The 25889-nt window shown below is 39.8% G+C and overlaps 1 protein-coding gene across 1 annotated transcript in view; it reads right to left on the bottom strand.

Annotated features, from left to right (window-relative positions):
* pdzd8 (PDZ domain containing 8) overlaps positions 1-21380 on the bottom strand; it is a 56868-nt gene extending 35488 nt beyond the window's left edge. The window contains exons 1-2 of the mRNA XM_042501979.1: positions 20420-21380; positions 4879-5004 (exon numbers count right to left, since the gene is read on the bottom strand). Of these exons, the coding sequence (XP_042357913.1) occupies positions 4879-5004; positions 20420-21303 (1010 nt within the window). The 5' untranslated portion in view covers positions 21304-21380. The remainder of the gene's footprint in view (positions 1-4878; positions 5005-20419) is intronic.
* Between the last annotated feature and the right edge of the window lie 4509 nt (positions 21381-25889).

Raw genomic sequence — 25889 nt, 5'->3', positions numbered from 1 at the left:
CTTTGGATACTCTAGGTGAACTGTGTTTATTCCATCTTATGAAGGGCTCTTTGCATGGATGAAGTCAACTCTCCATCAAAAATATTAAATGCAAGACTCATTCAAAAAAGATCCAAGGTACACTGTAGGGTTTGAGCAAAAATTAAATAGCCTTTCATTTTCAGGGCGTTTTAGTTTAAAATGACCAAGGTGTTGCAGGTGGGTCAGCTCTCAGCTGTCAGCCCGCTGTGCGCTGATTCGGTGGGGAGACTACAGAGTGCAAAGTGCAAAGTGTAGCAAATAAAACAACTAGTTAGTGAAATCAGCCCTATGTTGCAAATCGAGTGGGAATTTTGATTTTGTTCCCTCAGAGATAGAAGAAATTAAGCTACCAGTCTAAATTTGCCTGGCAGTTGTTTGTTAACCAAACAGTGCACGAAAATCACTTTTTCTAGGTGATATTGCACAATTATTGGGTTGAAGAAGTTTAGTTCTCCAAATAAAACAAATATTCTCTAATAAGTTATTCTTATTGTCTGCATGATAAATTTATGTTGGGGGAGAAACATGTTTTATACTCCACTTCTTCGCACATCTTCACAGAGACATGGTTAACCTCTGACACCCCAGCTCAAGCTGTTGCACTAGATGGGCAGACTTCATCCAGAGCAGAAAGGTCACAAGACTTCGGTAAAAGGAGAGGAGGAGGGCTTTGTGTTATAAATGATGCTTGGTGCTCAATCGCAGTTAAAGTAGATGGACTGTGCTCACCAGATGTTGAGTTCTTGGTGCGAAGACGTCGTCCATATTATCTGCCCAGAGAATTTACCAGTGTTTTTATTGTTGCTGTATTCATACCCCCAGATGCAAATTCAAATTGTATGATGCCATCAGCAGCAACATCACCAAGAAACCAGATGGAATCTTCATAGTAGCTGGTAACGTTTAATCAAACAGATCTCAAATCTGTTCACTTACCTAAATTCCACCAGCATGTCCAGATCTCCACTTGAGGAAGAAATATCCTGGACCATGTGTAAACAAATATTCCTCACGGCCACAAAGCACTCCCATGACCTCACTTTGGCCTATCAGATCACATTTCTTTGCTCCTCCTGCCAACATATTGTCAGCTGATAAAAAGAGTCAAACCAACAGTTAAAACTGTTAAAGTTTGGACAGATGAAGCCACAGCAGCACCACAGGATTGTTTTGCCACTCAAGATAACAAGATCAGTCTTGAATATGCATCTCCAGTGACATAATATGTCAGCAAATGTGCTGATGATGTGGTGATCACCAGACTGTGAGATCATTCCCCAACCAGAGAGCCTGGATGAATGGGGAGGTGAAGGCTCTTCCCAGAGCTAAAAGGACTGCCTTTCAGTCAGGGGACAAGGAGGCATACATCATCTCCATAGCACAACTGAGAGCTGGCATCAAGGAGGCTCAGAGATGACATCAGCAGAGACTGGACAGAGACCTCAACAGCAACAGCACTAAAGACATGTGGCAGGCGACTGAAAATGTCATAGGCTACAGAAGCAGTGCCCCCATCATGGTCATCGCACATCACCACCCAGGTTAAAAAAGCACAGAAAAGGCTCTACTTTCTGCGGAAACTTAGGGAGGCTAAATTCCAGAGCAAGATCCTGTTTAACTTCTACAGAGGAGCAATGGAAAGCATACTGACTAGAAACATCACAAACTGGCCTGGTTCGTGCACGGCCCAGGACAGGAAGGCTCTACAGCGGGTGATTAAAACTGCCCAAAACATCAGTGGTTCCCATTTACAGAGCATCAGTGAAGTGACGTGTCTACACAGAGCCCAAAGGATACTGAAAGACAGCAGCCACCCCAGCCAGTCTGTTCACCCTGCTGCCATCTGGAAAAAGATACAAAACTATCCACAGCAGAACCACCAGACTACAAAGCAGATTCTTTCCCCAGGCTGTGAGACTCCTCAACTCCTCCTTCGACGGAAAAAGATGTAGCAGGATTTAGGATCACCTTTAAATTTCTTCTACTATGTTTAGGAAAAATGATAATAAACTTCCCTTGTACCATGAGATACTGGATGTACTGAGATACTGGAAGGGAAATATTTTTTGGCTCCTGCTGCCCCCTGCTGGGCTGAGGGGGTCAATACCTCAGTCATTGATCACAAGGAATTCTACTTGCTCAGCCTGAGATGGAGAGAGGCCTTTTTCTAAACCACCCCTCTATCCTCTCCCTACCCACACCCACTTTGTTTTGCCATTCATGCGAAGTGACCTGTAGTCCCAAACCATCTAGCAGGAAGCAGAGGCAGGTTATTAAACCCTCCAACAGCAAGCCTGCATTGATCCCAACTTATTGACCACATTCATGTTGCGTCCATCATGAACGTGATTATGACAGTGCAGAAGTGTGATTGCCACAATCATATCTTAACATCTTAAATTCTACATTGTGTTTAGGATCAAACCTCTAGTTTCTAGTCATGTTTATTTCATTTTTGAGTTTTACAGAATTCTTTTGAAAAATGAGAAGATGTTTACAAAAGAAAAACTAAATTTGTGCAGTTAAGATCAGCACAGCACTCCAATTATAACTTTTTTTTATTGTCACATAAATGTTTGGGGCCATATTACAAAGGAGGCCCACAGGTGAGGTTTATTATAAGTCACCACATCAAAACATAAACAGTGCTTCCCAGCAGGGGGAGCCAACACTTTTTCAAGGCATAGAATCACAGTAATTTGTCAATTTATATGTATTTACATCATAAAGAATAAAAAAATAACATGTATACTGGATTAATTAAAAAATGCAATTTATAAAAAACAAGCAAGTGAAATCTCAATATTCAACCCATTAGGAATGAGGGTGTCATGGTGATGTATCCAGTATGTCTCCCTGCGGATTTTGTCTCACTGGCATCTTCTACGCCCATGTACTGCAGCTCACTCAAGCTGTGTTTCACAATATTGACTTCAGTAACATGAAACACATTAAATGTCTGTGTGGCAATAAAACAGTGATACTTGTGAGTGCTGTCCTGATCTTTGCAGCAATGACATCAACTCCGAGGATTAAGCATCCAGTATCAAAAAGTTTAATAGCGAGTGAGGACTTTGTGTCTTTTTTTCTTTTTAAAGGAAAAAAAGAGAAGAAATGTCACAGATTAATCTAAGGACTACATTTTATTTATTTATTTATACATATATTTATTGGTTAATTTATGTATTTTAACTACAAAGGGATAATATAGCCTGCCAAAATTCTGGTAAAGAGTAGCACAGCCTACGGATCAGACAAAAAAAGAACATAAAATCAGCGTAAGCTTTTTTTTCTACATGGTTATGAAATATTACAACAGCTCCTTTTTTTGCCGCAGAGAGGGAAGTTTGTCCCAAAGAGTGCCGATGTATTTATACTCTGTTCCCTAAAGGAGGGAGCTTCATTCAGCTGTGAAGGTGACTAAACAGAGTAATACTCCATGAAGGAGTGGGAGTAGGTAGGGTACGGTTTATGAAGGCCCAAAATGTACCTCTGAATAAACTTGGCAATATCTCAGGAATAGTGTGATACCAGCATGATCATCATCAGAGACATGATGCTGACTTACCTCTATAGGACTCACCTGTTTCCTCTCATGTCATGGTAAATGGGTGGATGTTTCCCTCTGCTGGACGTTTACCGCACGCTACATCTGATGTGTTTGCTACACTCTAACAATCACTTATACAGCAGGTGTGTGATCAGATCTGATTAAACTGTCAAATGTGCAGGCCAGGGAGAAGACTGTCTGTATACGCTTCTCAATACTGCCGATATAGAAGGTGGCGATGGAAGAGAAGCTGTGTTCGAAATAACTCACTCACTATTCTCTATGTAGTGTGTATTACATAGTGAACAACAGGAAATAACCAGAAGAGACTTCGGAGTCTATGCTGGTATTTTCTGAATTTAATTGCGTCAACAGATGCATCGGATATTTGTGTAACACAGCAGGTGCGCCCAGTACCACGAAAACAAACCCCGCCCTCAGGAGGACAGACGAATGGAGGTAATATGGATGTTGCATGTTAAGTTTTCTGTTAACTCCCAAATAAGTTAAGTTGAAAGTTGAAATTCCAATGATATGGAAGTGTGGCTTTGTCAACTATGGTCCTGTGTCCTGATCCCGAGATAGGGAACAGTTTCGAACACAGCTATAAAATACATGATAATAATGGACTAGACATGAATTATTAATCTGATGATTTGGTGGTCTATCATACACACCTAACCATGGTTCAGACCACACACGCAAACATGTATAATAAAGCAAACATAACTTGTATGTCTCTCCGAGTAGGTGAAAGGCTGGGGCACGAATCCACGCCTGGAATCACTGATTTGACTTTTGGGCAATCAAAGTTTAACACACCAGCTTTGGACAAAAACAGTGTGTTTGTCCCAGAATAGGAGCCTGGCGAATAAAGAACATTCTGTCCAATATGTTGCGTTTTGTAGATGCTATGGGGTTTGAAGGCGCATTATAATGGCAGCTGCCACTGAAGCAGAGATAATGAGGAAACATTTAAAATTCGGATTCCATTTAGATTCTGTTTCCCTCATGTCAAATGTCCAACTCAATCAGATATTATTATTATTTAGTAAAGGTTCAAGGTTTATTCATTCAATTTGTTGTGTAAAATGGATAGATATCACAATGAAACAGACATTAAGGTACTTACATAGATATATTAAGGGCATGTTAAGATGAGAACGGGCCTACAAAAACCAGAAAAGCCTTTCCTTTGCATAAAAAAAAAATCCCTGCCGTTGTCATGGGAATGAAAGGCCAATCACAACAAAAGTTTCATGCAAGAACCGTTGCCATGTAAAGTGTGTAATAAAAAAGTGTCTCACCTGCTACATTCAATGAGGGTGACTTTGAGTCGACCTTCCACCAGCCTGCTGTCCTGGACTGACAGGTCCAAATCACAAGCTGAACCCAACAGAGGCTGCACTTGGAAGGGGAAGAAGGGCTTGTACCTGGAGAGAGACACAGGAAACACCCAAAGTCTATCTCAATTCACTGATGGAAACTCCCTAAACAATCAACTGATGCAGCTGCAACCACAGATGATTATCAATACTCCTCTCTGCAGGGAATTCACACTTTGATATTACTTTGAATACAAGTACAATACAAGTACATGTTGGAATATATTTTACAAAAAATCAGATTTGAAAAACCTGTCCACCAGCTTTGAAAGGAATGCATCGGCACCGACCTCTCACAGATTTATCGGTATATATGTTGTCCGAACCAGTACAACTTAATTAATTAATATTATTTTTACAGAACTAAATCTTACAAAAAGATGCTTTCAGTACTTGATAATCTTTACATTCCCAATTAAGTTTACTGTTTCACTACACTGATTTAATTTTTGACGATAAAGTTTGGTGTTAAACTGTAAAATATCCCACCTAATTACATATTTACATAAGTGTTTGATTAAAAAAAATCAGGGATAGTTGCATTGTAAAGATAGACAGATAAATATAAAAATGTGTTATGCATAGCCCGAGATCGAAATATATAAATATATATATATATATATATATATATAATATCCCACCTAATTACATATTTACATAAGTGTTTGATTAAAAAAAATCAGGGATAGTTGCATTGTAAAGATAGACAGATAAATATAAAAATGTGTTATATTCACACACTGGCCGAGGCTACCATATAATACATTTGCATATTTTGGGGTTAACACACTTCCTTGTTTTGCATGACATGGATGGATAGATAGATTCCCACTGATGATCTTGTAAGCACAGTCCACTTAAAAAACACAAGACGTGTTCTCACCTCAGTATTCTGATGGAAGGGTTGGATTTAGGCTAATCTTGGTTATTACTGTGATTTATACATATGTTCAAGGAAAATAAAAATAGCGTGTTGCTACATGCTTACATGTCAACATGCTTTACGGGGACATGTAAATAGAACAGAGCCACCATTAATGTTATTAGTCACACCAGCGCTTTTCCTACTATGATCAGTCAAACTGTCTATGGTGAGAAAGGTCTCATACCAGGGTTAGATTAAGACTTTTTTAACGCCACTCGCAATTACGTTTAAAACCAATTTTCTAATAACCAAAATTGAACAAGGACAATTATAATTTTGTCCAAATGTTTACTGTAACAAAGACACGGCCCTTTGTCTAAAGAAAAAGTTAGATTATCAATGTCAAATGTTGGAAAAATAACTCTTTTTAGAGTGGAGCACATGAAGACAATCAACATATTTTATTTTCATTAAGGTATCTATTTAGTTTATCAACAGAAGTGGGAGATATCTGGCATTTCTGCCCTGTTTTCTGGTGATTCTTTTTCTCAGTCTGCATGTAAAATTCCACTGCTTGCATTCCCAAGCAGGGGAATCATTTAAGAATTGAATCATTTGATTAAAAAAAAGGAAGAAAGAAAATGATTTTACCAGTTATTTTGAGATTTTATTCTGACGAACGCAACGTCAGAAAAGAAATTGTGAAATCCCACTTCCTTAGCAATCTTAGCATGTTTAAGACTTCTGAAAGATTCATTTAAGTCAATTTAATATCAATTAAGGCCTTATTTTTAGATTAATGAATTCAGTGCCTTTTTAAGACATTATTCTTATTATTAGTCTTATTCTTATTTTGCCAATCGGGAGTCCTGAACACCAGTAGTTAGTTTTGGGTCATTAAACTGACTGCACTGACAGAGCCAGACCATCATAATAATAATAATAATAATAATAATAATAATAAGCAGAAGAAGAAGAAGAAGAAGAAGATCTTAGATTTATATAACGACTTTCATGATACCCAAGGACGTTTCCCACAACTGAATAAAAAACGGAACACAAATGAACAAACTGAACAGAGTTACAAAGATGAGTGACTGGCAGGTTGAGGAGTTGAGTGAGGTTGTGGCTGTGGTGAACCGATGGTTTGAGGAGGTACCCGCTTAGGGTACTTAGACTCCTGGAACCAGAAAATCTGAAGATTGTCTTTGATTTTTTTGTTTTAAAGACATTGTTGGGGCTTTTTTACGTTTATTGATAGGACAGAGTGTATGTGTGAAAGGGGATGACATGCAGCAAAAGGCCGAGGCCGGAGTCGAACCCGCAACCTCTACACATGGGTCGCCCCCTCTATCCACTGTTAAAAGATGCATGGCTTTTCCAAAGGTGTTTTTTGGCATCATTTACAGCACCACCATGTGGTCAATTAGTCAGTCATTTTCCGTAACCGCTTGTCCTCGTAAGGGTCGCAGGGGGGCTGGAGCCGACACATATAGACAGACAACCATACATGCTCACAGTCACACCTAAGGGCAATTTAGAGTCATCAATCAACCTGAGCTGCATGTCTTTGGACTGTGGGAGGAAGCCGGAGACCCCGGAGAGAACTGCAGACACGGGGAGAACATGCAAACTCCGCACAAAAGGGCCCCCGCCCATGGACCGAACCCCGTTCCAACCAGGTTTTGAACCAGGGATCCTCTTGATGTGAGGCAACAGCAACCGTGCCGCCCCTGTGGTCAAATAATAATTAAAATAATAATAGTAATTAACCAGCACAAGCTCAACAAACTTCTGCACATTCAGGGTTTGAACCCTGACAGCAGTGCTAGAATGAGCCCTAAAATCCAGAAATGAGTTAGCATTTCAGCACTCTCAGTTCCTTCGACTTGAAGTCAATAGGTTTTTTAAAGAGGTTTTTGCTCAGATGCCTGATAAGGTCTGTGGTTAACAAAAGCTTAAGAGACTTTCATGTTTTGCTCTACAGCAAATATACTGCACATCAGTGTTAGCTTCTCTTCCTCTATTCTGACCTTTCACAATAAAAGCCCTAAACATATACACTGAATCACTGCTTAGCAGAGGGAAGTTATTCACAAGCTGTGGTTGCAATATATAAAAAAAACATTTCTTCAGATTTTGCTCTGGCCTCCACTTCAATTAGTATCTCAATGAAATGTATTGAAACAGAGATATATGTGAAACAAAAGGGCAATTTAATAGTTAGGCTGGTAGGAAAAGATGCTTGGCCAGTGGATGTTTTCATCTACCAGCTACCTTGGCCGGTGAGTCAAAAAGCTAATTTCTGCTCTATAAACCAGCAGAAACTCAGTAGATTCTGTCACTTTGGAGTTTGAACCCTAGTTAGCCTTAGGTAGTCAACAAAGCCAATGCATGCACAAGCTTTTTTCACAGGTTTCTCTGCTCTTCCTCCACTAAGCCTCAGCAAATGCAGCTTTATGATGCATGCAAAACTGAACCAGGTAGCCTGACTAATAACTAGGGCAAAGTATGGCCACCGCAGATTTGGCTTTGAGCATAGTATTCCCCCATAGCTGGAGTTGTGACTCTATGTGGGTGCTGTAATGCCTGGATTACCTCCAGTGGGTCCTCGCCCTCCCCTTCACATAACTACCATCTGTGCCACTCTGCAAATCCCGAGGTCCAGCACTCATTCTCTGCGTCTGCTCTTCATTACATCATCTCATCACGCTCACTCTCTCTGCATGATGGTGGCTGATACACAGTCATGCACATTTGGAGCTCTTGTGTTTGCTTTAATACTCTCCCAGAGAACTCAAAAGCAGTAAATAAGTGTTTAACACTTGCACTGAACAGTTGGCCAGGCAACACAGATCTTTTGGTGAGGTATTTAAAAATACATCCCATCGCAGCAGCACTTCCGAGGGGCATTTCGCAGGCTGGTGCACTCCCAGGCTCAACTTCCTGGATCCTAAGCACTTCATGGAGTAAACAGTAAAGCCTTTCAGCCTCTCCTGACTCATGCTTCTGTGCTGAATCCTTTTTAAGAATCTGATCTTGGGGAGGCTCACCTGCTAGAGTGCTTACTATTAAGGCTCAGTCCTTCCTGGGTTCCATTACAGCCTAGGCCCTTTGCTCCATGTCATCCCTCTCTCTCTCCCAAGCCTTTCCTGTCTCTCTTCAGCTTTCACTCTCATATGAGGACAAAATGCTCAAGAAAAAAGATATGACTTTGACGTTAATTACTCAGAAGTCATGGTTATGATTAAGGAGACAAATAACAAGGTCTTTTACTGTATGGCAGAGACACGCCATCGTATATGAAAGAAAGGAATGCCTCCACAAATGTGTTTCTGAGATGTAATATTAAGCTTCAAGGTGACCCTTCACACTGTTAAACGATATATCGAATGATTGTTTGAACTGTTCAGTAGGCTTGGGTGATATGTCAAATTCCATACCTTCATACCTTCCTGAAATTTCACACAAGTCTACAGTATATAATATGGTATAAGTGTGCCACACCAATCTACAGAGACCAAAGACAGAGCTCTAATGGTGTGGTGCTATGCACTACATACAATGAGTTTAATAGAAAGAAGAGCACCTGTACTTATGACGGTACTGAAAAACATACCTTCAGGATTTTCTTCAGATTTCTAAATACTAATACTGTCATACTGCCAAAGCCTAACTAAATTAATGACAAGACAAGTTGGGTCACAATCCATCTGATTCAGCTGAGCAGCAGATTGATTGATTAATCCCACTGTATGGTTCAGGACTGGAATTCCATTATTTATCCCTTTGAAGTCTGAGAAATTGTCTTGATATTTCACAAAAAAAGAAAAAAAAGGCAATGAGTAACTGAGGAAGAAATGACCCAAAAAAGAGCAACAAAAACTAAAATTCTCCAAGAAAAGGAACTGAAATTAGCAACAAACAGGAAAAAACAGGAAATGACAAGAAAAAACCTTCTTTAATAATAATAATAATAATAATAATAATAATAATTTATTGTTTCTGTGAACTTTTTAAATATATTATGATAATAATTATAAATACACTTTTCTTAATATTTTCCCCAATTTTGTGATAATTTTCTTTTCTCATCACCTTTCACAATTTTTTGTTTTGTTTTTTTGGCTATTGCTGAGAAATTTTTCCCAATGTTTTTGACAGAAATCACACCAATGTGCAATGTTTCAAAGATTTAAATGCTTGTGAAAGGGGTCTGAATGCAGCAAAAGAAAACTGATGTCCATCCAGGTTCCAGAGGGTTACAGGCTCATTCATAGTCCCTTTAAATTTGAGACCGATATGTCCATTTCATAAACAGCCTTCAAACTTCCATCCTTTATGTTGCCATAAATACAGCCAATAGATTGCAACAAATGGAGTGGTGGTGGAGGAGGTCGTAATATTGTACCTTTACACAGAGGCAGTGTCATAGATCATGGAGGTCTGTGATGTCATTTAACATATCCAGACATGTGGACGGATCATTTTTTTCACTATATTATTGATTCGTCCTATTGCGCCATCATTTACACTTCTTTATTGTCTCAAATGATTGTGTCTTATTTCGACTATGCTCCACTTTCCCAATGATCTCCCGTGGTCCTGCTCAGTTTCATCCGTATCTAGCATTTTCAGAAAATGTGCACCGATACAGACGAAAAGAACGTTGTAACGTTGAGCATAAATGTGACTTTTGGGACGAGGCCACTTTGGTGCAGTCGATTTTTTGAGCATCCATAGTCTGTCAAGTCTGCTACCTGATGTTGGTCTGTCTGCCCCACAGCTTCATACCAATCCAGGAGTGTTGTGCTGTAGCCTACAGTCAAAGTTCATACTGTTAGTGGGTTGAAGATTACTGGCCGTATTTTATTCTTAAAAACACATTCAGCTTCACAATTACATCTTAAATTATGAAATGCGCTGCTGCTCGTCTGCTGGAATTACAAGAACTGTCTGGAGTGACTAACATCATTTTGGGCTGTATTTTGGCTTGTAGTTTACTAAGTAACATCTCTGAAACAAGGACCCAATAACACAAGTTTCCATTTAGTTCTGCTTTCTCTCACAGAAACACTTTCGTCTTCCCTTTTTCTCTCTTCTTCTGTTTCTGTAACTTCTTTAAATTCCCCTCCCTGCAAAATTTGTCACAAACAGGACTTTAGGACCTTTAGGCCTATGTTGTACTCAGAAGCATGTGATTTATTTTAGAGTGCTTAAATGTAGCTTGATGTTTCTATTATCTTTTAAAATGTGACTGTAAAGACACGTCTCTGTGTTCCACAGCATTTGTTCTGTGTAGGAAGTCATAGAAAAGTCTCAACATTACAACCTAATATATATCAAAGCAACCTAAAGCAAGCCACTGAGTCTTTTTTCTTGTAATAATAAAAATGATCTGGCAAATTAAATTCCAAGATCAGTAGTTTCTTTGAACTGCATCTTGCAGTCTTCAGAATCTACATCTGCTGATAAAAACTGTGAGATGTGGTTAAACGTTCAGAAAAGAACACTTAAATGGTGGACCTTGACTTTAAGATTTGGGATCTGGGATTTAAGATTTTTTTTGGCCAAACTACTAGTTTCCAGTTTCAGAATGAACTTTAAATCTCATATTTTACACCAACGTGAACAAAACATCCTTAGAATGAGAAAATGGACATTCGATCTACAATTCCTGGCTGGGCTATCTCATAGGCTGAGAAAGATTGCTATATATGTATCAAATTTTCCAGAGGAGCTCCTGAGTGAGCCTTGTGTTGAGACTGTTTGTCGTGGAAGAGTTTTTAGATGTGTTTAGATCGTGTGCAGATTCCAACACCTGGGTCATTATCATTACCTAGTGGGAGGCAGTTGAAGACCATTATGTGATATGCCATGTATCCCAGTTGCATGTTACATACTAATTCTAACCATTTTTTATGCATGCAGCATATGCAAAGTGTTAAGCACAGACACCAAGGACACTTAAAAGCCCCGATATACAGACTTCGAAAACTCTTGATCTTTTTTTTTTTAAACATGTTGAGAAGACACTTTTTCTCTACAATAAAACTCAAATGGAAACAAGCTTAAATTGAAAGGAACCTGATGTTCTATCAGGTATTAATCTGTTACATTTTTAAGGATCTTGGGATGCTCAGAAACTACAAATTTTGGCACCCACATCATAACTGGCAAAAAGTTCTACATTGACTGGGCTCAGGTGCTGCCAGCGCCCGATTGCCAGGGTTTAGATAAAGTTCCTTTGATGGTCCCAAAATCTGCCTGGATCATTGCACTCATCTTTAAGAACACATAAAATTGTTTTGTCTTTTTTTTTTCACCTGACAGAAAGTCAGCCATCTTGGATTTCTTGCATTAATTGTCGTTGTAGAGAACTTAAGGATTAGGGCTGCACCTAACGATTATTTTTTAACGATTATTTTTTCAAATCGATTAATCTATCAATTATTTTTTCAATTGATCTAACTTTTTTTTATTAATCGATTACTACAACAAATTTACCAAAAATAACATTTTAGAACGCTGCAGGGCATTATTCCCCAACAAAAAATAACCCAGTATTAACTTGTAATTTGTGTTTTACAATTTGATATTAAGTCTCTCCAAAATAAAATTAATGCAAGAGCTTGTTCCACTCAAGTAAAAGGAATATAGTGCAAACTACATTTAGCAATACAACAGCAAAATAAATAAAACAATGTAAAATTCATGTCACTTTTAGGAGGAGTAACAAAACAGTTACTCTTTGTTACAGTAACAAACCTCAAATCTAGCAGTCCAACAAAACATCTTACAGTAAAATTAATGCAATTTGAATAACACTTTAACTTTTCTCTAACAGAAATAATTATAACTAGTACATTCTTTCTGCATCAAAATAGTCCAGCCTTAACTGGGCCTTAAGTCATATCGGTACCTGCTGATATGAGTGCTGTATTTTCACATTTATAAGCTCATATTCCACTCATTTATGAAGTTATACAAGCTCCTGCACAGCTGACAACCCCGTCCTGTAAATGTTTCAAAATAAAATGCATTGTATCAGCAACTGATGGCATTCTGTCTACAGAGACACAGACAGATAGTTTTTTTCTTTTGAAAGGGAATTAAGGATGTCGAGGTTAAACAAACATCTTTGTATTTCCTCATCTCTGTGACAGAGAGAGGCTTTATACTGCAGTATGAAGTGGTATAGAGTCAATATAAGCATTCAGTTTGTCAGCAGTCTATTCCTGCGGACAAACGCGAGCGTCAAGTCTAAAAACCGGCGAGCCACCGTTTCTCTAGATGTGCTGCAGCTGACACGCAGCAGAGACGCACCTGACAGGCGCTGCTCGGGCGAGCAGTGTGTGCCGAAACAAAAACAACATGATCGGCGCTGCTCACGCTCTCATGGCACGCGCTGTGTGAAACGGTGTGAAGCGTCGACGCACGTTACGTGAATCGACGTATTCGATTACGTTGACACGTCGCCCCAGCCCTATTAAGGATGCACAAAACCTTGTGAAACTGTGCACCCACATTGTGCATTTGGGCTTGTTGGACATGGCACCTCGGCTCTATAGTGCTCACAATTATTTGTAGCTTTTGAACAACATTTTGACACCTTTGGTATACTCGATAAATCACAAAACCTGGCAGGCACATCGGAACCTGTCAACTTTGTGAAAATGCACCGATTAGGTTTCATGTAGGGCTGAGCATATGGAAAAAAGTCTTATCATGATATTTTTTTGATATCAGTCAATATCGATTTATATCACGATATACATTAAATCACTATTTCTGTCAAGCTTAAAGGTTCCCTTTTATGCCTAAGGGAAATATGAAGATTAAATATTTATTTTCTGTCAGACATTGAACATGACAAATATACTGTAGAACAGGCATCACCAACTGGAGGACCTATTCTACTAAAATTCAAAGAGGTCCAGTTACTAAAATTTTCTTCCCAGCAAAGGTCCAAACCTCATACCTAAAATCAATATCGTGATTAATTGAACAATTCACTTCGATTATGATTAATGAACAAATATTTTGCTTTTTTTTATGGTTTGTTTTTTGCCCTCATAGTTCACTGACACAGTTTCATTTGACCCTGGTGTGTTATAAACATATGATTTATTAAACTTTCCAGCATTATCAAAAATTAAAAAGCTCCATCTTAAACAAACTTCAGGTACATTTGTGCGGATAATAGGCCAACCTCTCTGACTTCAGGACTTGAACTTCTGTGAATCTTCTGTGAAACATGTGCGTTAGTGATCATTTTACTCAGGAAAAAAACAACTCTTAAGTAGGCCTACTTCTCCTATAGCTGCCAACAGCTCGCCAACATCCCCAGTTAAAGAAAGGGTGAAAATAAGGTAAGGTGCCTGTGGTCCCAGGCCCCCAAAACATTACATCTGTCCCTGGTAATATTAATGAGAGCTCAGCGCAAGCGGCTGGATGAGACATGGAGCGATGCATCCTGGGTTTTTTTCCTAAAATAATTCCATCCAAAGTCTGATTTAACCTGAAACTAACACAAAGTAGTCTGTAAATATCTACAGAAGGCACTTTCCACCTCTGCAAATTTGGTTGTTTCAGACACTTTGGTGCTGGAGAAGCTCCGCTCTGTTTGTCTGTCTCACTGTGCTGTTGTCGGACCGTCAGCTGTTTGATCCACGATAATGAAACGCCGTGGAAGCACATACAACTTGGTTGTCAAACACTCAGCTGTATTCTAGAGTCAAAGTCGTTCACTGCATTTGGTTTGCCGTGGTGCTATTCATATTATCATATTTCAATCGAGGAAAAGTTATTTCCCGATTGATATTGTTAGCATTTTATCGCCCAGCCCTAGTTTCATGCATGTTAAGCAGGCCCCACGCGTCCCCTAATGCATGGAAGGGTCTGTGTTGGGACTTCTATCATTTGGGACATCTTTTTCTTTGGGTTTCATTCGCTTCACCTCACTGGAATTTCGCCCTTGTTTAAATTTTGTGCATTTATCATAAATTTTATGCAAACTTTTTCAAGCTCCTCCTAATATCAGATGAATTTCAAATTTGGGTGGTATAACCATCCAACTAATGTGACACTAAACTGCAAAGGAAAGCTGATCGCTTAGACAATGATGTCTTAGGTCATGTGAAAACAGGCCATGAATTTTTCAAAATTCCTCCTAGAGGACTCAACAGATCTGTCTCAAATTTGGGCAGCAGAATCTTAAGACCTTCATGGTGCCATTGCAAAGATTTGCATTTTCATGGAACGGTGTGCATGTGGCAACCAGGAAAACTTTGATGTTTCAACATGAAACAGGAAGCTGCTGTAACTTGACTTTACTTCAGTCTGCCCCAAATTTCACATGCTGGATAAAAGTCCAGGCCTTAAGAAATCCACATGCCACTATTAACTCATAGCCTTGGCGTCACTGACTGAAAACAAGTCGGCTTTATGTTAAGATATTATTAAGCTAATCTGACTTACATGAAACTTACATGGTATAGTCTACACATGATATACAGCAGCATGATGTACAATTAACATATGCTCTAGCACCACATAGTGGGAGGTGGTACACAATTTGCAAAATGTTTTTAAAGTTTCATTACCACTGCACAAAAAACCCACTAACATCCGCTAACATCAGGCTTTTTAATGTAATGGGAATGTGCACAATCTGCATTCACACTTGGGTAAAATGACTCTGAAGTAGACACACGTTTTTTATCACTTCCAGCTCCGATCAGCAGCACTCAACACCCAAGTGAACGTGGTAATTTCAGCTCTTTAACTGGCAAGATGCAATGACGAGCCATTACTAATTATTGTCCGTGTCCACCTAAGCAGCTAAAACACCGATCCAAACACATCTGCACCAAGTCTGAAAGGGGGACTTAAACAGTAAGAAATAAATAACCACTGAAAACCTTTTTCAAAGACTTCTGCTTCTGCTGCTGTCTACTGTTTACCTGTTCTCCTGCCTGTCCATGACATCACACCAGCTCACCTACAAGACAACACACACACACACACACACACACACCAGCTGACAGAAAGTCCGACTCGCTCTCCAGCGGTAAATGTGGCAGTGGGAATACAGACATTTAGCAGGTTTACCCGTGTTTAAAAAACCTGCGTGCACCCATTAATTGCAGTGGGAATGTGGTATCAGAGTGCAGCACGTTCAACACAGTGTCTGATGGTCAAGGAAGTACAGCTTTGACCAGAATCCTGCCAGCAACCCTGACAGACCCCTGAGGGCCCAATCGCTGGATGCTTGAAGCTTCAATTTGGACTTTTTTTTTCCTATTCAAATGAGGCAGCAGTAATTTTTGCTATTGTGACCATTTGAGCTTCACTCTCTGGAGTAACTACAAGAGGAGTAAATGTGTCAAGTGTGTGATGAGTTTCTTAAATCTCACTTCCAAAAACAAAACCGTTTTTAGCCTACTGTAGCAATAAACACTCTTAGCTGTTTGTTTAGGAGGGATGCATTATCACCTGTGACCTCTAGCTCTTTTCCCTCATATTATCAAGTGGAGATTTGTTATTGATTGATTGTTATACCATTGTCACTTCCTGTGTATTGTTTTAAAGTAAAATAGTTTCTGTCTAGCAGACCTCTAACAGCACTAAAGATATGTGGCAGACGATTCAAAATGTCACAGGCTACAGAAGCGCCCCCATTATATGTGAGGCCACGCTGCCAGACGAGCCGAACACATTTTACGCTCGCTTTGACCTCCTCAATAAAGACTCAGCTGTGAGGTCCACTCTGCCTCCAGAGGACCAGCCACTCTCAATGACCACAGCAGATGTGAGAAAACTCCTGCTGAGAGTGAATATAAACAAGTCCACGGGCCCAAACAACATTCCAGGACGAGTACTAAAAACTTGTGCTGATCAGCTTATTAATGTTATAACTGAAATTTTTAACATCTCACTCTCACAAGAGAATGTTCCCTCTTGCCTCAAGAAAGCCATCATTGTTCCTGTATCCAAAAAGTCTGCTGTGCCTAGTCTTAATGACTACCACCATGTGGCTCTTACCCTAATCCCGATAAAGTGCTTTGAGAAATTGGTTCTCCAGCACATCTAAGACAACATCCCTGCCAGCCTGGACCCTCACCAGTATGCTTTCAGAACCAACAGATCCACAGAGGATGCCATATCTACAAGTCCTCACTCAGTCTTCACTCACCTGGAGAATAAGAACAGCTACATCAGGATGCTGTTTGTTGACTTCAGCTCAACAGTCAACACAATCTTTCCCATGAAGCTGATTGGAAAACTTAACACTCTGGGCTTCAGTGCAACACTCTGCAACTGGATACTGGACTTCCTCACTTGAAGACCCCAGAGAGTTAGGATTGGCAGTCATACCACCTCTACATAAGTGCTCAACACCGGAGCCCCCCAGGGCTGTGTGCTCAGCCCCCTCCTGTTCACACTGTACACCCATGCCTGCACTCCTAGACATCAGTAAAACCAAGGAGCTGATTGTTGATTTTACAAAGAATGAAGCAAAGACACACACCCCTGTCTACATCAGTGGAGCTGAGGTGGAGCAGGTCAACAGCTAGAGGTTCCTTAAAATTACTGTCACTGAGAACCTACCATGGTCATCACACATCACCACCCAGGTTAAAAAACACAGAAAAGACTCTACTTCCTAAAGAAACTTAAGAAGGCTAAATTCCAGAGCAAGATCCTGTTTAACTTCTACAGAGGAGCAATGGAAAGCATACTGACTGGAAACATCACAAACTGGCCTGGTTCGTGCACGGCCCAGGACAGGAAGGCTCTACAGCGGGTGATTAAAACTGCCCAGAACATCACTGGTTCCCATTTACAGAGCATCAGTGAAGTGAGGTGTCTGCACAGAGCCCAAAGGATACTGAAAGACAGCAGCCACCCCAGCCAGTCTGTTCACCCTGCTGCCATCTGGAAAAAGATACAAAACTATCCACAGCAGAACCACCAGACTACGGAGCATATGGAGGATCACCTTAAAATTTAAATTCATCTTAAATTAGTTTAGGAAAAATGACGATGAAGTTACCTCGTACCTTGTATGGTGGCAGCATCAAACTTTTCTACACATATACAATACAGAGACTGCCTCAATTTTTTATTCATTCTATCAGAGGACTGCTGAGACTGCCCATCACCTGAAACTGCTTTGCATCATCAGTTAGACAATGGAGTTTTTTAACAATGAATCACAATAAAAATAATAACATAACAACATCGTTTATCATCATAAACATCATCCTACAATAAATAAAATTCCTCAAATGGTCACAAGACACAAGCATATGAATAAATGGAGCAAACAGAATAAAAACCAAATTCATCTGTCAGCATCTAACCAAGCAGGATAAAGCCAAACTACCATAAAGTGAAGAAAATTTGTGTTAAACAACTCTTGGGAAAACAGTTTAGAACATTTTTAAATTAAAAAAAAATAATACTCATTTTGTTGTAACAACTCTTAGAAAAATTTGATAATTACAAAAAACCTTTAACTTTTTAATCCAATTGGAAACTTTTTTAGCAAAACAAGGCCCTGCAGAAAAGGGAAAACTAATTCTTGACATTCAGCAATTGCACACTCCAGAATACACTGACTGGGGTGGGCAAGCCATAAATCAGGCATTCCATATGACCAGCCTCTTTTGAAAAAATATATACACACTCAACACTAATTGCAAGCATTAAGTGGAAGCTCATCATTCATCCCTTTTAGAGCCAGAATCGGCAACTTGAATATTGTCTACCTCTCTTTCTAACAACAGATCATGACCTCCACCCTGAGGTGACATCGGTAGTTGTTCAGTGGAAGCAGAGGGAGGCCACGCCATTGAGGTGGGCGGCTATAGGATATTCTCTGTCCTGTCTGCGAATTGCACTCTCATGTTCACTTGTTCTTAGTTTGAGTTTTCTATATGTTTTACCCATTTACACAAGGCTGCATGGGCCACGCATCATGTATACAACTTGAGTGGATGCATAGGTAATGATGCTATTTAAAGGAAACTTTTTCCCTGTAAGGGGGCAAAGAAAATGTGTCATTTTAACAGTGTTGTGGCACTGAGCACAATTCCCACATCGATCTTCAATAGTTTCCATTTGCAAAAGGGTTTAAAAGACATCTTTGCAGCAGACTTTTGTAAGTTATTTTTTTTTAATTCAATAAATATGTCAGCAGAAAGCGGGACAGTGTGCGGGAGTTTCTCTCTTTGTTTATGAAATGCCCCCTCCTCTGACGTACCTGTCACACATTCAGGTGTGCAGAGATTCTCTTCAGCAATTTCAAAGGAAAATAGTTACCTTCATTACTTCATGCTTACACATTTGTTTGTCAAGGTTGACGCCTTGAATCTACATTCCAAGAAACTGTTTACTGATTTCTGTTGTAGGCCAACCCATTAGTCCAATTAGGTTTGGATATTTTCAGTATGCACTATAGAAATGAGACATATTAAAGCTTTTTCCCCTACTCGTCCATAATTTAGGTGTTTTGTTGTCTGTTTAATTATGAGATGTAACAGACTGAGTTTTCTTCATTGGTTTATTTGTTTGTTTTGTTTTTTTGTTTTTTAAAAGTTTTGTTTTGTTTTTTTTTTTTTTGCTTTCCTTAGCAGCATCAAAACATCGATCCAAATAAGTCTGCACTGTGTTTGAAAGAGAGACTGAATATGTAAGGGCTATATTAAGAGGAGTAACCACCATAAAGTTTTCTGACCTCTATTCATGCTGCTTTTTCCTGTTTACCTGTTCTCCGGTCTGTCTGTGAAAAGGCATACTAATCTGCTGCAGCGCCATGTACACAGCTCTGCTCTTCTAGCAATGAGAACGTATTCTATAGCTTACTTCTGAAAAACCTGCACACACACTCTAGTATTCACTGCAAAGTTTTCACAGATGGCCCTGCGATAGTCTCGCGACCTGTCCAGGGTGTACCCCGCCTTTCGCCCGATGATAGCTGGGATTGGCTCCAGCCTCCCTGCGACCCTTGCGAGGACAAGCGTTTTGGAAAATGAATGAATGAATGAGTTTTCACAGACCTCTGTCCATGCTGCTTTCTGCTATTTACCTTATTTTATTTACGTTCTCCGGTCTGTCTGTGATGTCAAATGGACACACAAAAACCAACACACACACACACTGAAGTCTCTGCTGCAGCACCACGTACAGAGCTCTGCTCTTCTAACAATGAGAAAGGAACCTATAGCTTAAATTTGAAAAACCTGCATGCACACACTTTTCCACAGACCTCTGTCCATGCTGCTTTCTACTGTTTGCCTGTTCTACAGTTCGTACGTGACACTGAACAAAACACCATAATAACCCACACAAACAAAGAAAGGCATAGCCTTCTGCTGCAGCGCTGTGTACCCCATTCAGCTTTACTGGCAATGAGAAGGAAGTCTGAAGCTTCTTTTTTGAAAATCTGCACGCACACGCTAATTTTGATGGGATAGAGGTATATGTTAAGTCTGGTGTTTAAACCGTTTTAACAGGCTAAGGTGCTTTGTGACTTCTTCAGATCCTGGTTGTTGTAGTTTGAGTAGGTAAACAGCAGTTCATTGAGCCTACCTGATCTTGTAGTTGGGTAAGGTGTGTTTCTTTTTGATGACCCGTTTCAGCTGGTTCACTATGATGGAGGTGAGCTGGGGCAGAGGCCTCCCTTCAAACTGGGACTTCACCTCAAAATCCACCAGAGGGTCCTCGAGGAAGGAAAAGGACCAGTGGGAGAAGGGCATGCGCGTGAACTGCAGCCTCAGCCTCCCCACGACGCGTCTCATCTTCACGAACAGGTAGGCAGACTTCCCAAACACCAGCTCGACGTCGATGGCGAGGTGGAAGCCGCCATTGTATTCAATGTCCACCTCAAAGTTGAGCTCCTCGGGCATGCCGTCCTCGTTCAGGTGCACCGGCTTCATAAGTCTGGCCGTTTTAAAGACCGGCAGAGAATTCCCCAGGGAGATATCCCGGAGGCTCAGTCCCTCCAGGAGCCGACCCGCCGTCTTGGTCTGCAGCAGCTCCTCAAACTCCACCTTGATTTTTTTGGTGAGCCAGTGTCTGACGAGCGGGGTGTCTCGCAGCTCTCTGAACAGGAACAGAAAGATAGCGTTTAGGAAATTACATGTCTCGGCTTTGGCCGCATCCGCGGGCTCGCTGTGGGAAGGCGGTGGCGGCTGTTGTTTGGGGCTGCCGCCGGTGACAGCCGTTTCCTGCTGCCTCGCGGACACGGCCTCGTGCTGTTTGGATGCAGCAGCTGCGGCGCTGTCCTGCTGCTGATGGCCTGCTTCGGCATGTTGAGTATTAAAGTAATCCTTCAATGCGTTATCAGGCACTACTTTGACATACTGCACTGTCCTCCCGGTGGGCTCGGGGCTCCTCCGGTAGATCAGCAAAAACTGCAGGATCAACGTCACCAGTGCCCCAGAGAACGCGGAAATCAAAATTAAGTAAATCATTTCGAGCAGTTGCCGTCTCTGACACTCACTTATCTCATAATCAAGCGTTTGGCCGCATTAACAAAGCAAGTTCCACCTGGTCGCTCCCAAAGCTGCCATATCATCTGCTTCTTTCCTGAGCTGTAGGCGCCTCCTCTGATTGGACAGACGGGTTACGTGGTGCGTGATGACGAAGATAGAACATGTTTCTGCTGATGCGTTCATTGTAAGTGGGTTTTCCCGGCTTTGAACCAGGAAAACCTGTTTGAGTTGACCTTATCCAGCAGGATGTGTGACCCGGCGTCCCCGTTTCACTGTGGCGACGAGTATGTGACGGAGGACATGCGACTAACACTGCAGCAAACTGAATTTGACTTGTTTAAGAGAGTTAATTTTTCTTTGTGAGCAAACAAAAATAAAAGCAAAACCAATTGCTGGAGAACAAGCTGTTTCTCTTGTTTTAACAAGTTATTTTAACTATGAGGTATAAAGTTATTTCACCTTAACAAAATAAATTTCCTCCCTTCATTTAACCGTATCACCCTGTGGACAAAATGCGTTTTTCGAAAATCAAGCTTTAATAAAGATTAAACATTAATAATTCAACCAACATCAGTCCTATTTATAAATATCACATATTCATTAATTTTCTGAATTTGAACCCTTTAAATGCCAGATTTTTGTCAACAACAATAGTAAAATGCTAAAAGTATTCATACAACTGCCTCAGAAAATGATAAATGATAACGAAAGAAAGAAAGAAAGAAAGAAAGATTTAATACTATTAAGGAAGTGCAATTTTGCAATGTGCAAAATTAGCCATGCCACTCCTGGCAAAGTGCCATTTTGCTACAGCTATCAACACAAGCAACAAATACAGCCAACAGTGACAAAAGCTAAAATACCATAACAGTGACAGTAAAAACAACACCAACTGTCCAGTCAGATACAGTACAGCAGTGTTAGTCAGCAGTCCTTGTTCAAAAATCTTATTGCTGCAGGAACAAAAGACCTCCTCAACCTTTCTGCAGAGCATCTGAGTAACAGGAGCCGCTCACTCCTGCCACGTCTTAAATAAAAAGTGCTGTGCAGAGAGTGGTCCTCATGGTTCTCTGCTCTAAAACGACCTCCAGTGAACTAAGGCTCAGACCAATAATGGAACCTGTCTTTTTGATAAGTTATTGATCCTGTTCCTGTCCTCCATTGTCAGGCTGCCACCCCAACAAACAACAACATAAAAAGGACACTTGCTACAAATCCATTACAGAAAACATTTAAAAGAGACCTGCTGATTTCAAATGACCTGAGTTTTCTGAGAAAGAACAGTCGGGACTGGGATCAAACGTCAAAGGTCAAGGTCACTATGAGCTCAACTGTCTCATTCTTGTGAGCACGACACTCAAAAACACCTTGAGGGGACTCAGATTTATTGTCAAGAATGCAGTATCACAAGATGGCCCTGAAGGAATTTCCTCAAAATTTGGCACAGACGTCCATTTGGACTGAAGTGATTGGAATCTGATGGTTGGAGGTCAAAGGTCGAGGTCACTGTGACCTAATGAAACATGTTTTTGGCCATAACTTGAACATTCATATGATCAGATTTTACACAAATATCTAATATGATATAATGATGAATGTCTGATGGTTTATCTCCAGATGTTCTGCAAAAACACTTTTCTACTAAGCATCATATCCCAGGAACAGAAGGGGAGACATTTGGTCAGATACAAAGTTGGTGATACTAATCTGTAAACTGTGCTGATTGTAGAGATCTTCTGTGCTGCCGGAGGGAAATATGTCTCCGGCAGCATTCTTTGTGTTAACTGTAATTGTGCAGAGGCATACAACTGCATGGCAGTAATTCTAGAAGAACCTAATTCTAGAAGTCATGAAAAAAATGTATTGATTTTCAAAACAGTTGTCGATCAATTTCATTTCCTTAATTGACCAATTGTTACATCTCTAAAAATAAATTGTGTTAAAAATGATTGAAAAGAGATAATACATTTTTTATCAATTAAAAACTGTTTTGATTTCAAACACTATTTTTTTATTCAATTTGTGATCAGCCTTTTAGGCGGCTGTGGCACAGGTGATAGAGTGGGTCATCTTATAATTGGCAGACTGGCAGTTCGATCCCTGGGCAGCTCCTCCAGTCAACGTGTCAAAGTATCCTTGGGCAACATACTGAACTTGTTGTTTCATTGGTGTATGAATGTTTAAGAACTGAGTAACTGGTGGCACCGTGTACAGTACCCTTGGTTACTAGTGTTTGATTGTGTGTGTTGATGGGTGCCTGTCACAAGTAGAGTAAAAGCACTTTGAGTGGTCACACAAATAGAAAAGCACTATACAAGAGAAAGGCCAATTACTAGTTGAAGATCACAGGATTTTCTAATTTTTCACATAGACCTAACTGCTTGCAGTAAGTAAGCTGTGTATAAGCATCAGTGCAAGTCACACTCAGACTGCAGCAGCTGTGGACTGAGTGTCTGTGGAGAAGCTGTAACAACATGTGGTGTCACTAGGTGTATTATCTACAGCAAAGAACACAGGAGTGCACTCAGACTAGCAGCAGCTTACTGGATTAATACTGCCCAGGCCACTAGTTGTGATATATGCTGGTGAAGTGTAAGTAGTGTGTGAGTGCCAGGGACTGCTTTGGTGCAGAGGCAGAGTGCAGCAAAGAAGCCACGAGACTGAGATCATGTGCTGCACATTTGTGGTAATCCTGTCAGGCTCAGAGTGTCAGCCGCTGGAGTAAAGTCCCGGCCTGCAGGCACCACGCAGTCCACGCAAGACTTCTACACTTTACAGCTCACAGTATTTACAATATAAGACTGGTGTATCTAAGAATATATAAATAATGTTTCAAAGGATTGCACTGTTTGATGATTTCATCAGTGCAGTAGTGGAATATAGCTGAATTTGAGGTACTTGTACATTACTTGAATATTCTCTTTTCATGCCACTTTATGTTTCCACTCCACTACATCTGAGAGGGATTTTTATTTTTACTTCACTACATTTATCTGACTTCTTTTAAGACTTTGCATATTAGGATTTCTGTATAAAAACATAAGAAGAGTTTTCAAAATATGACAAAATGTGATTTTTTTGTTACAAATTAAATTACAATTAAAGTACAACTTTAACAGTCAGCCGATAAATCAATCAGTCAATTCACAGAAAATAAATTGTTAACTGTTTAGATAAACATAGAGGTTGTTTTATTGAAAAAATATATACAAATTTAGAGTTTTGGGGGGTTGTCTTCTTTTTTTCATGATTTTCAGTTTTTGTGTTTTTTCTATTTTTATAATTGTAGGTTAAAGAAAATATTTTTATGCACTGGGTACTTTTACTTTTAATACTTTAAGTGATTATACTCTCTTACTTTTACTGAGGTAACATTTTCAATGCAGGACTTTTACTTGTAACAGAGTATTTTCACTGTGTAGTATTAGTACTTTTATTTGAGTAAAGGATCTAAATACTTCTCCCACCAGTGCATTGTTTATTGTTTGTTTTTTATGACAAACTAATCATATACAAAACATTAATTAAAAGGTACAGCACAGGTAAAAAAAAAAAAAGAAAAAAAATTAACTAAAAATGCAGTATATACATGATAAAAAATTAAACAGACAAATAAACAGATGAGAAAATGAAAAAATAAATAGATAAATGAATAAAAAGCAAGAAATCAAGCAAAGAAAACATATAATAAGAAACAGAAAAAAAGAAAACGGAAAGTGGCATAATTTTCCAAAAGCTTGATGCTTTTATTGTTATTAACTAAGCTGACTGACTTAAACAGAGCTTTCAGTTGCAGGAGGAATGATACAAACATTGGAATTGTCTTAGAGAATTTCTGTTTGTGAATGAAATTTTGCATTTAAAATAACAACATTCATTAAATATTCAAGAGCTCTATTGTCTGGATTATCAGAATAACAGATTGTATCTTTGAGGTTAAAGGAGCCGACTTAGTCGAAGGTTTCAAAGAGGTGAGATTCCAGATCTGTCAAAAATCATCATCATTACAAAATAGATGGATAATGGTTTTTGTAATATGTTTGCAAAAGGAGCAGGAATTTTCAATCTGTGAAACTTCTTCCACTAGTGCTGACTCAAAGCAGCAGATCTACTGACATCATTGAGGGAGCTGCTGATACAACACTGGTTACTGTCTTTCAAAGAAAAAAAATTAAAAAACAAGAATTTTCTGCTACATTCATTTTTTATCCTCCATTACGACGTGGAACAAAGACAAAGAAGGTGTCATGGCAGCAGCTGACCTGCTGGTGGTGCTGGATTAAAGCTTACCGAAGTCATTTTTCAGTAACCACAAATGTCCACATTTTATGGCAATCCAGCCAGAGTTTGTCGAGAATCATATGGCCAAACGTATGTGGACTGAAAGCAGCTCAGGCGTGTGTTTGTAGTGCTGTAGGGGGAGTCCTGCTCCCTGCTATTAGCCTGAGCGCTTTAACCTTTGAAACATTGGCAAACACGGAGAGATGTCAACTTACCAAAACATGACCCATTAGCAGGGAATTATTTAAAAAGTTACATGAAAATAACCTGAAAACAAACAAGAA

The sequence above is a fragment of the Plectropomus leopardus genome, chromosome 15 (genome assembly GCF_008729295.1).
Source record: "Plectropomus leopardus isolate mb chromosome 15, YSFRI_Pleo_2.0, whole genome shotgun sequence".
NCBI lineage: Eukaryota > Metazoa > Chordata > Actinopteri > Perciformes > Serranidae > Plectropomus > Plectropomus leopardus.
This window is presented reverse-complemented; position numbering and strand designations above follow the sequence as displayed.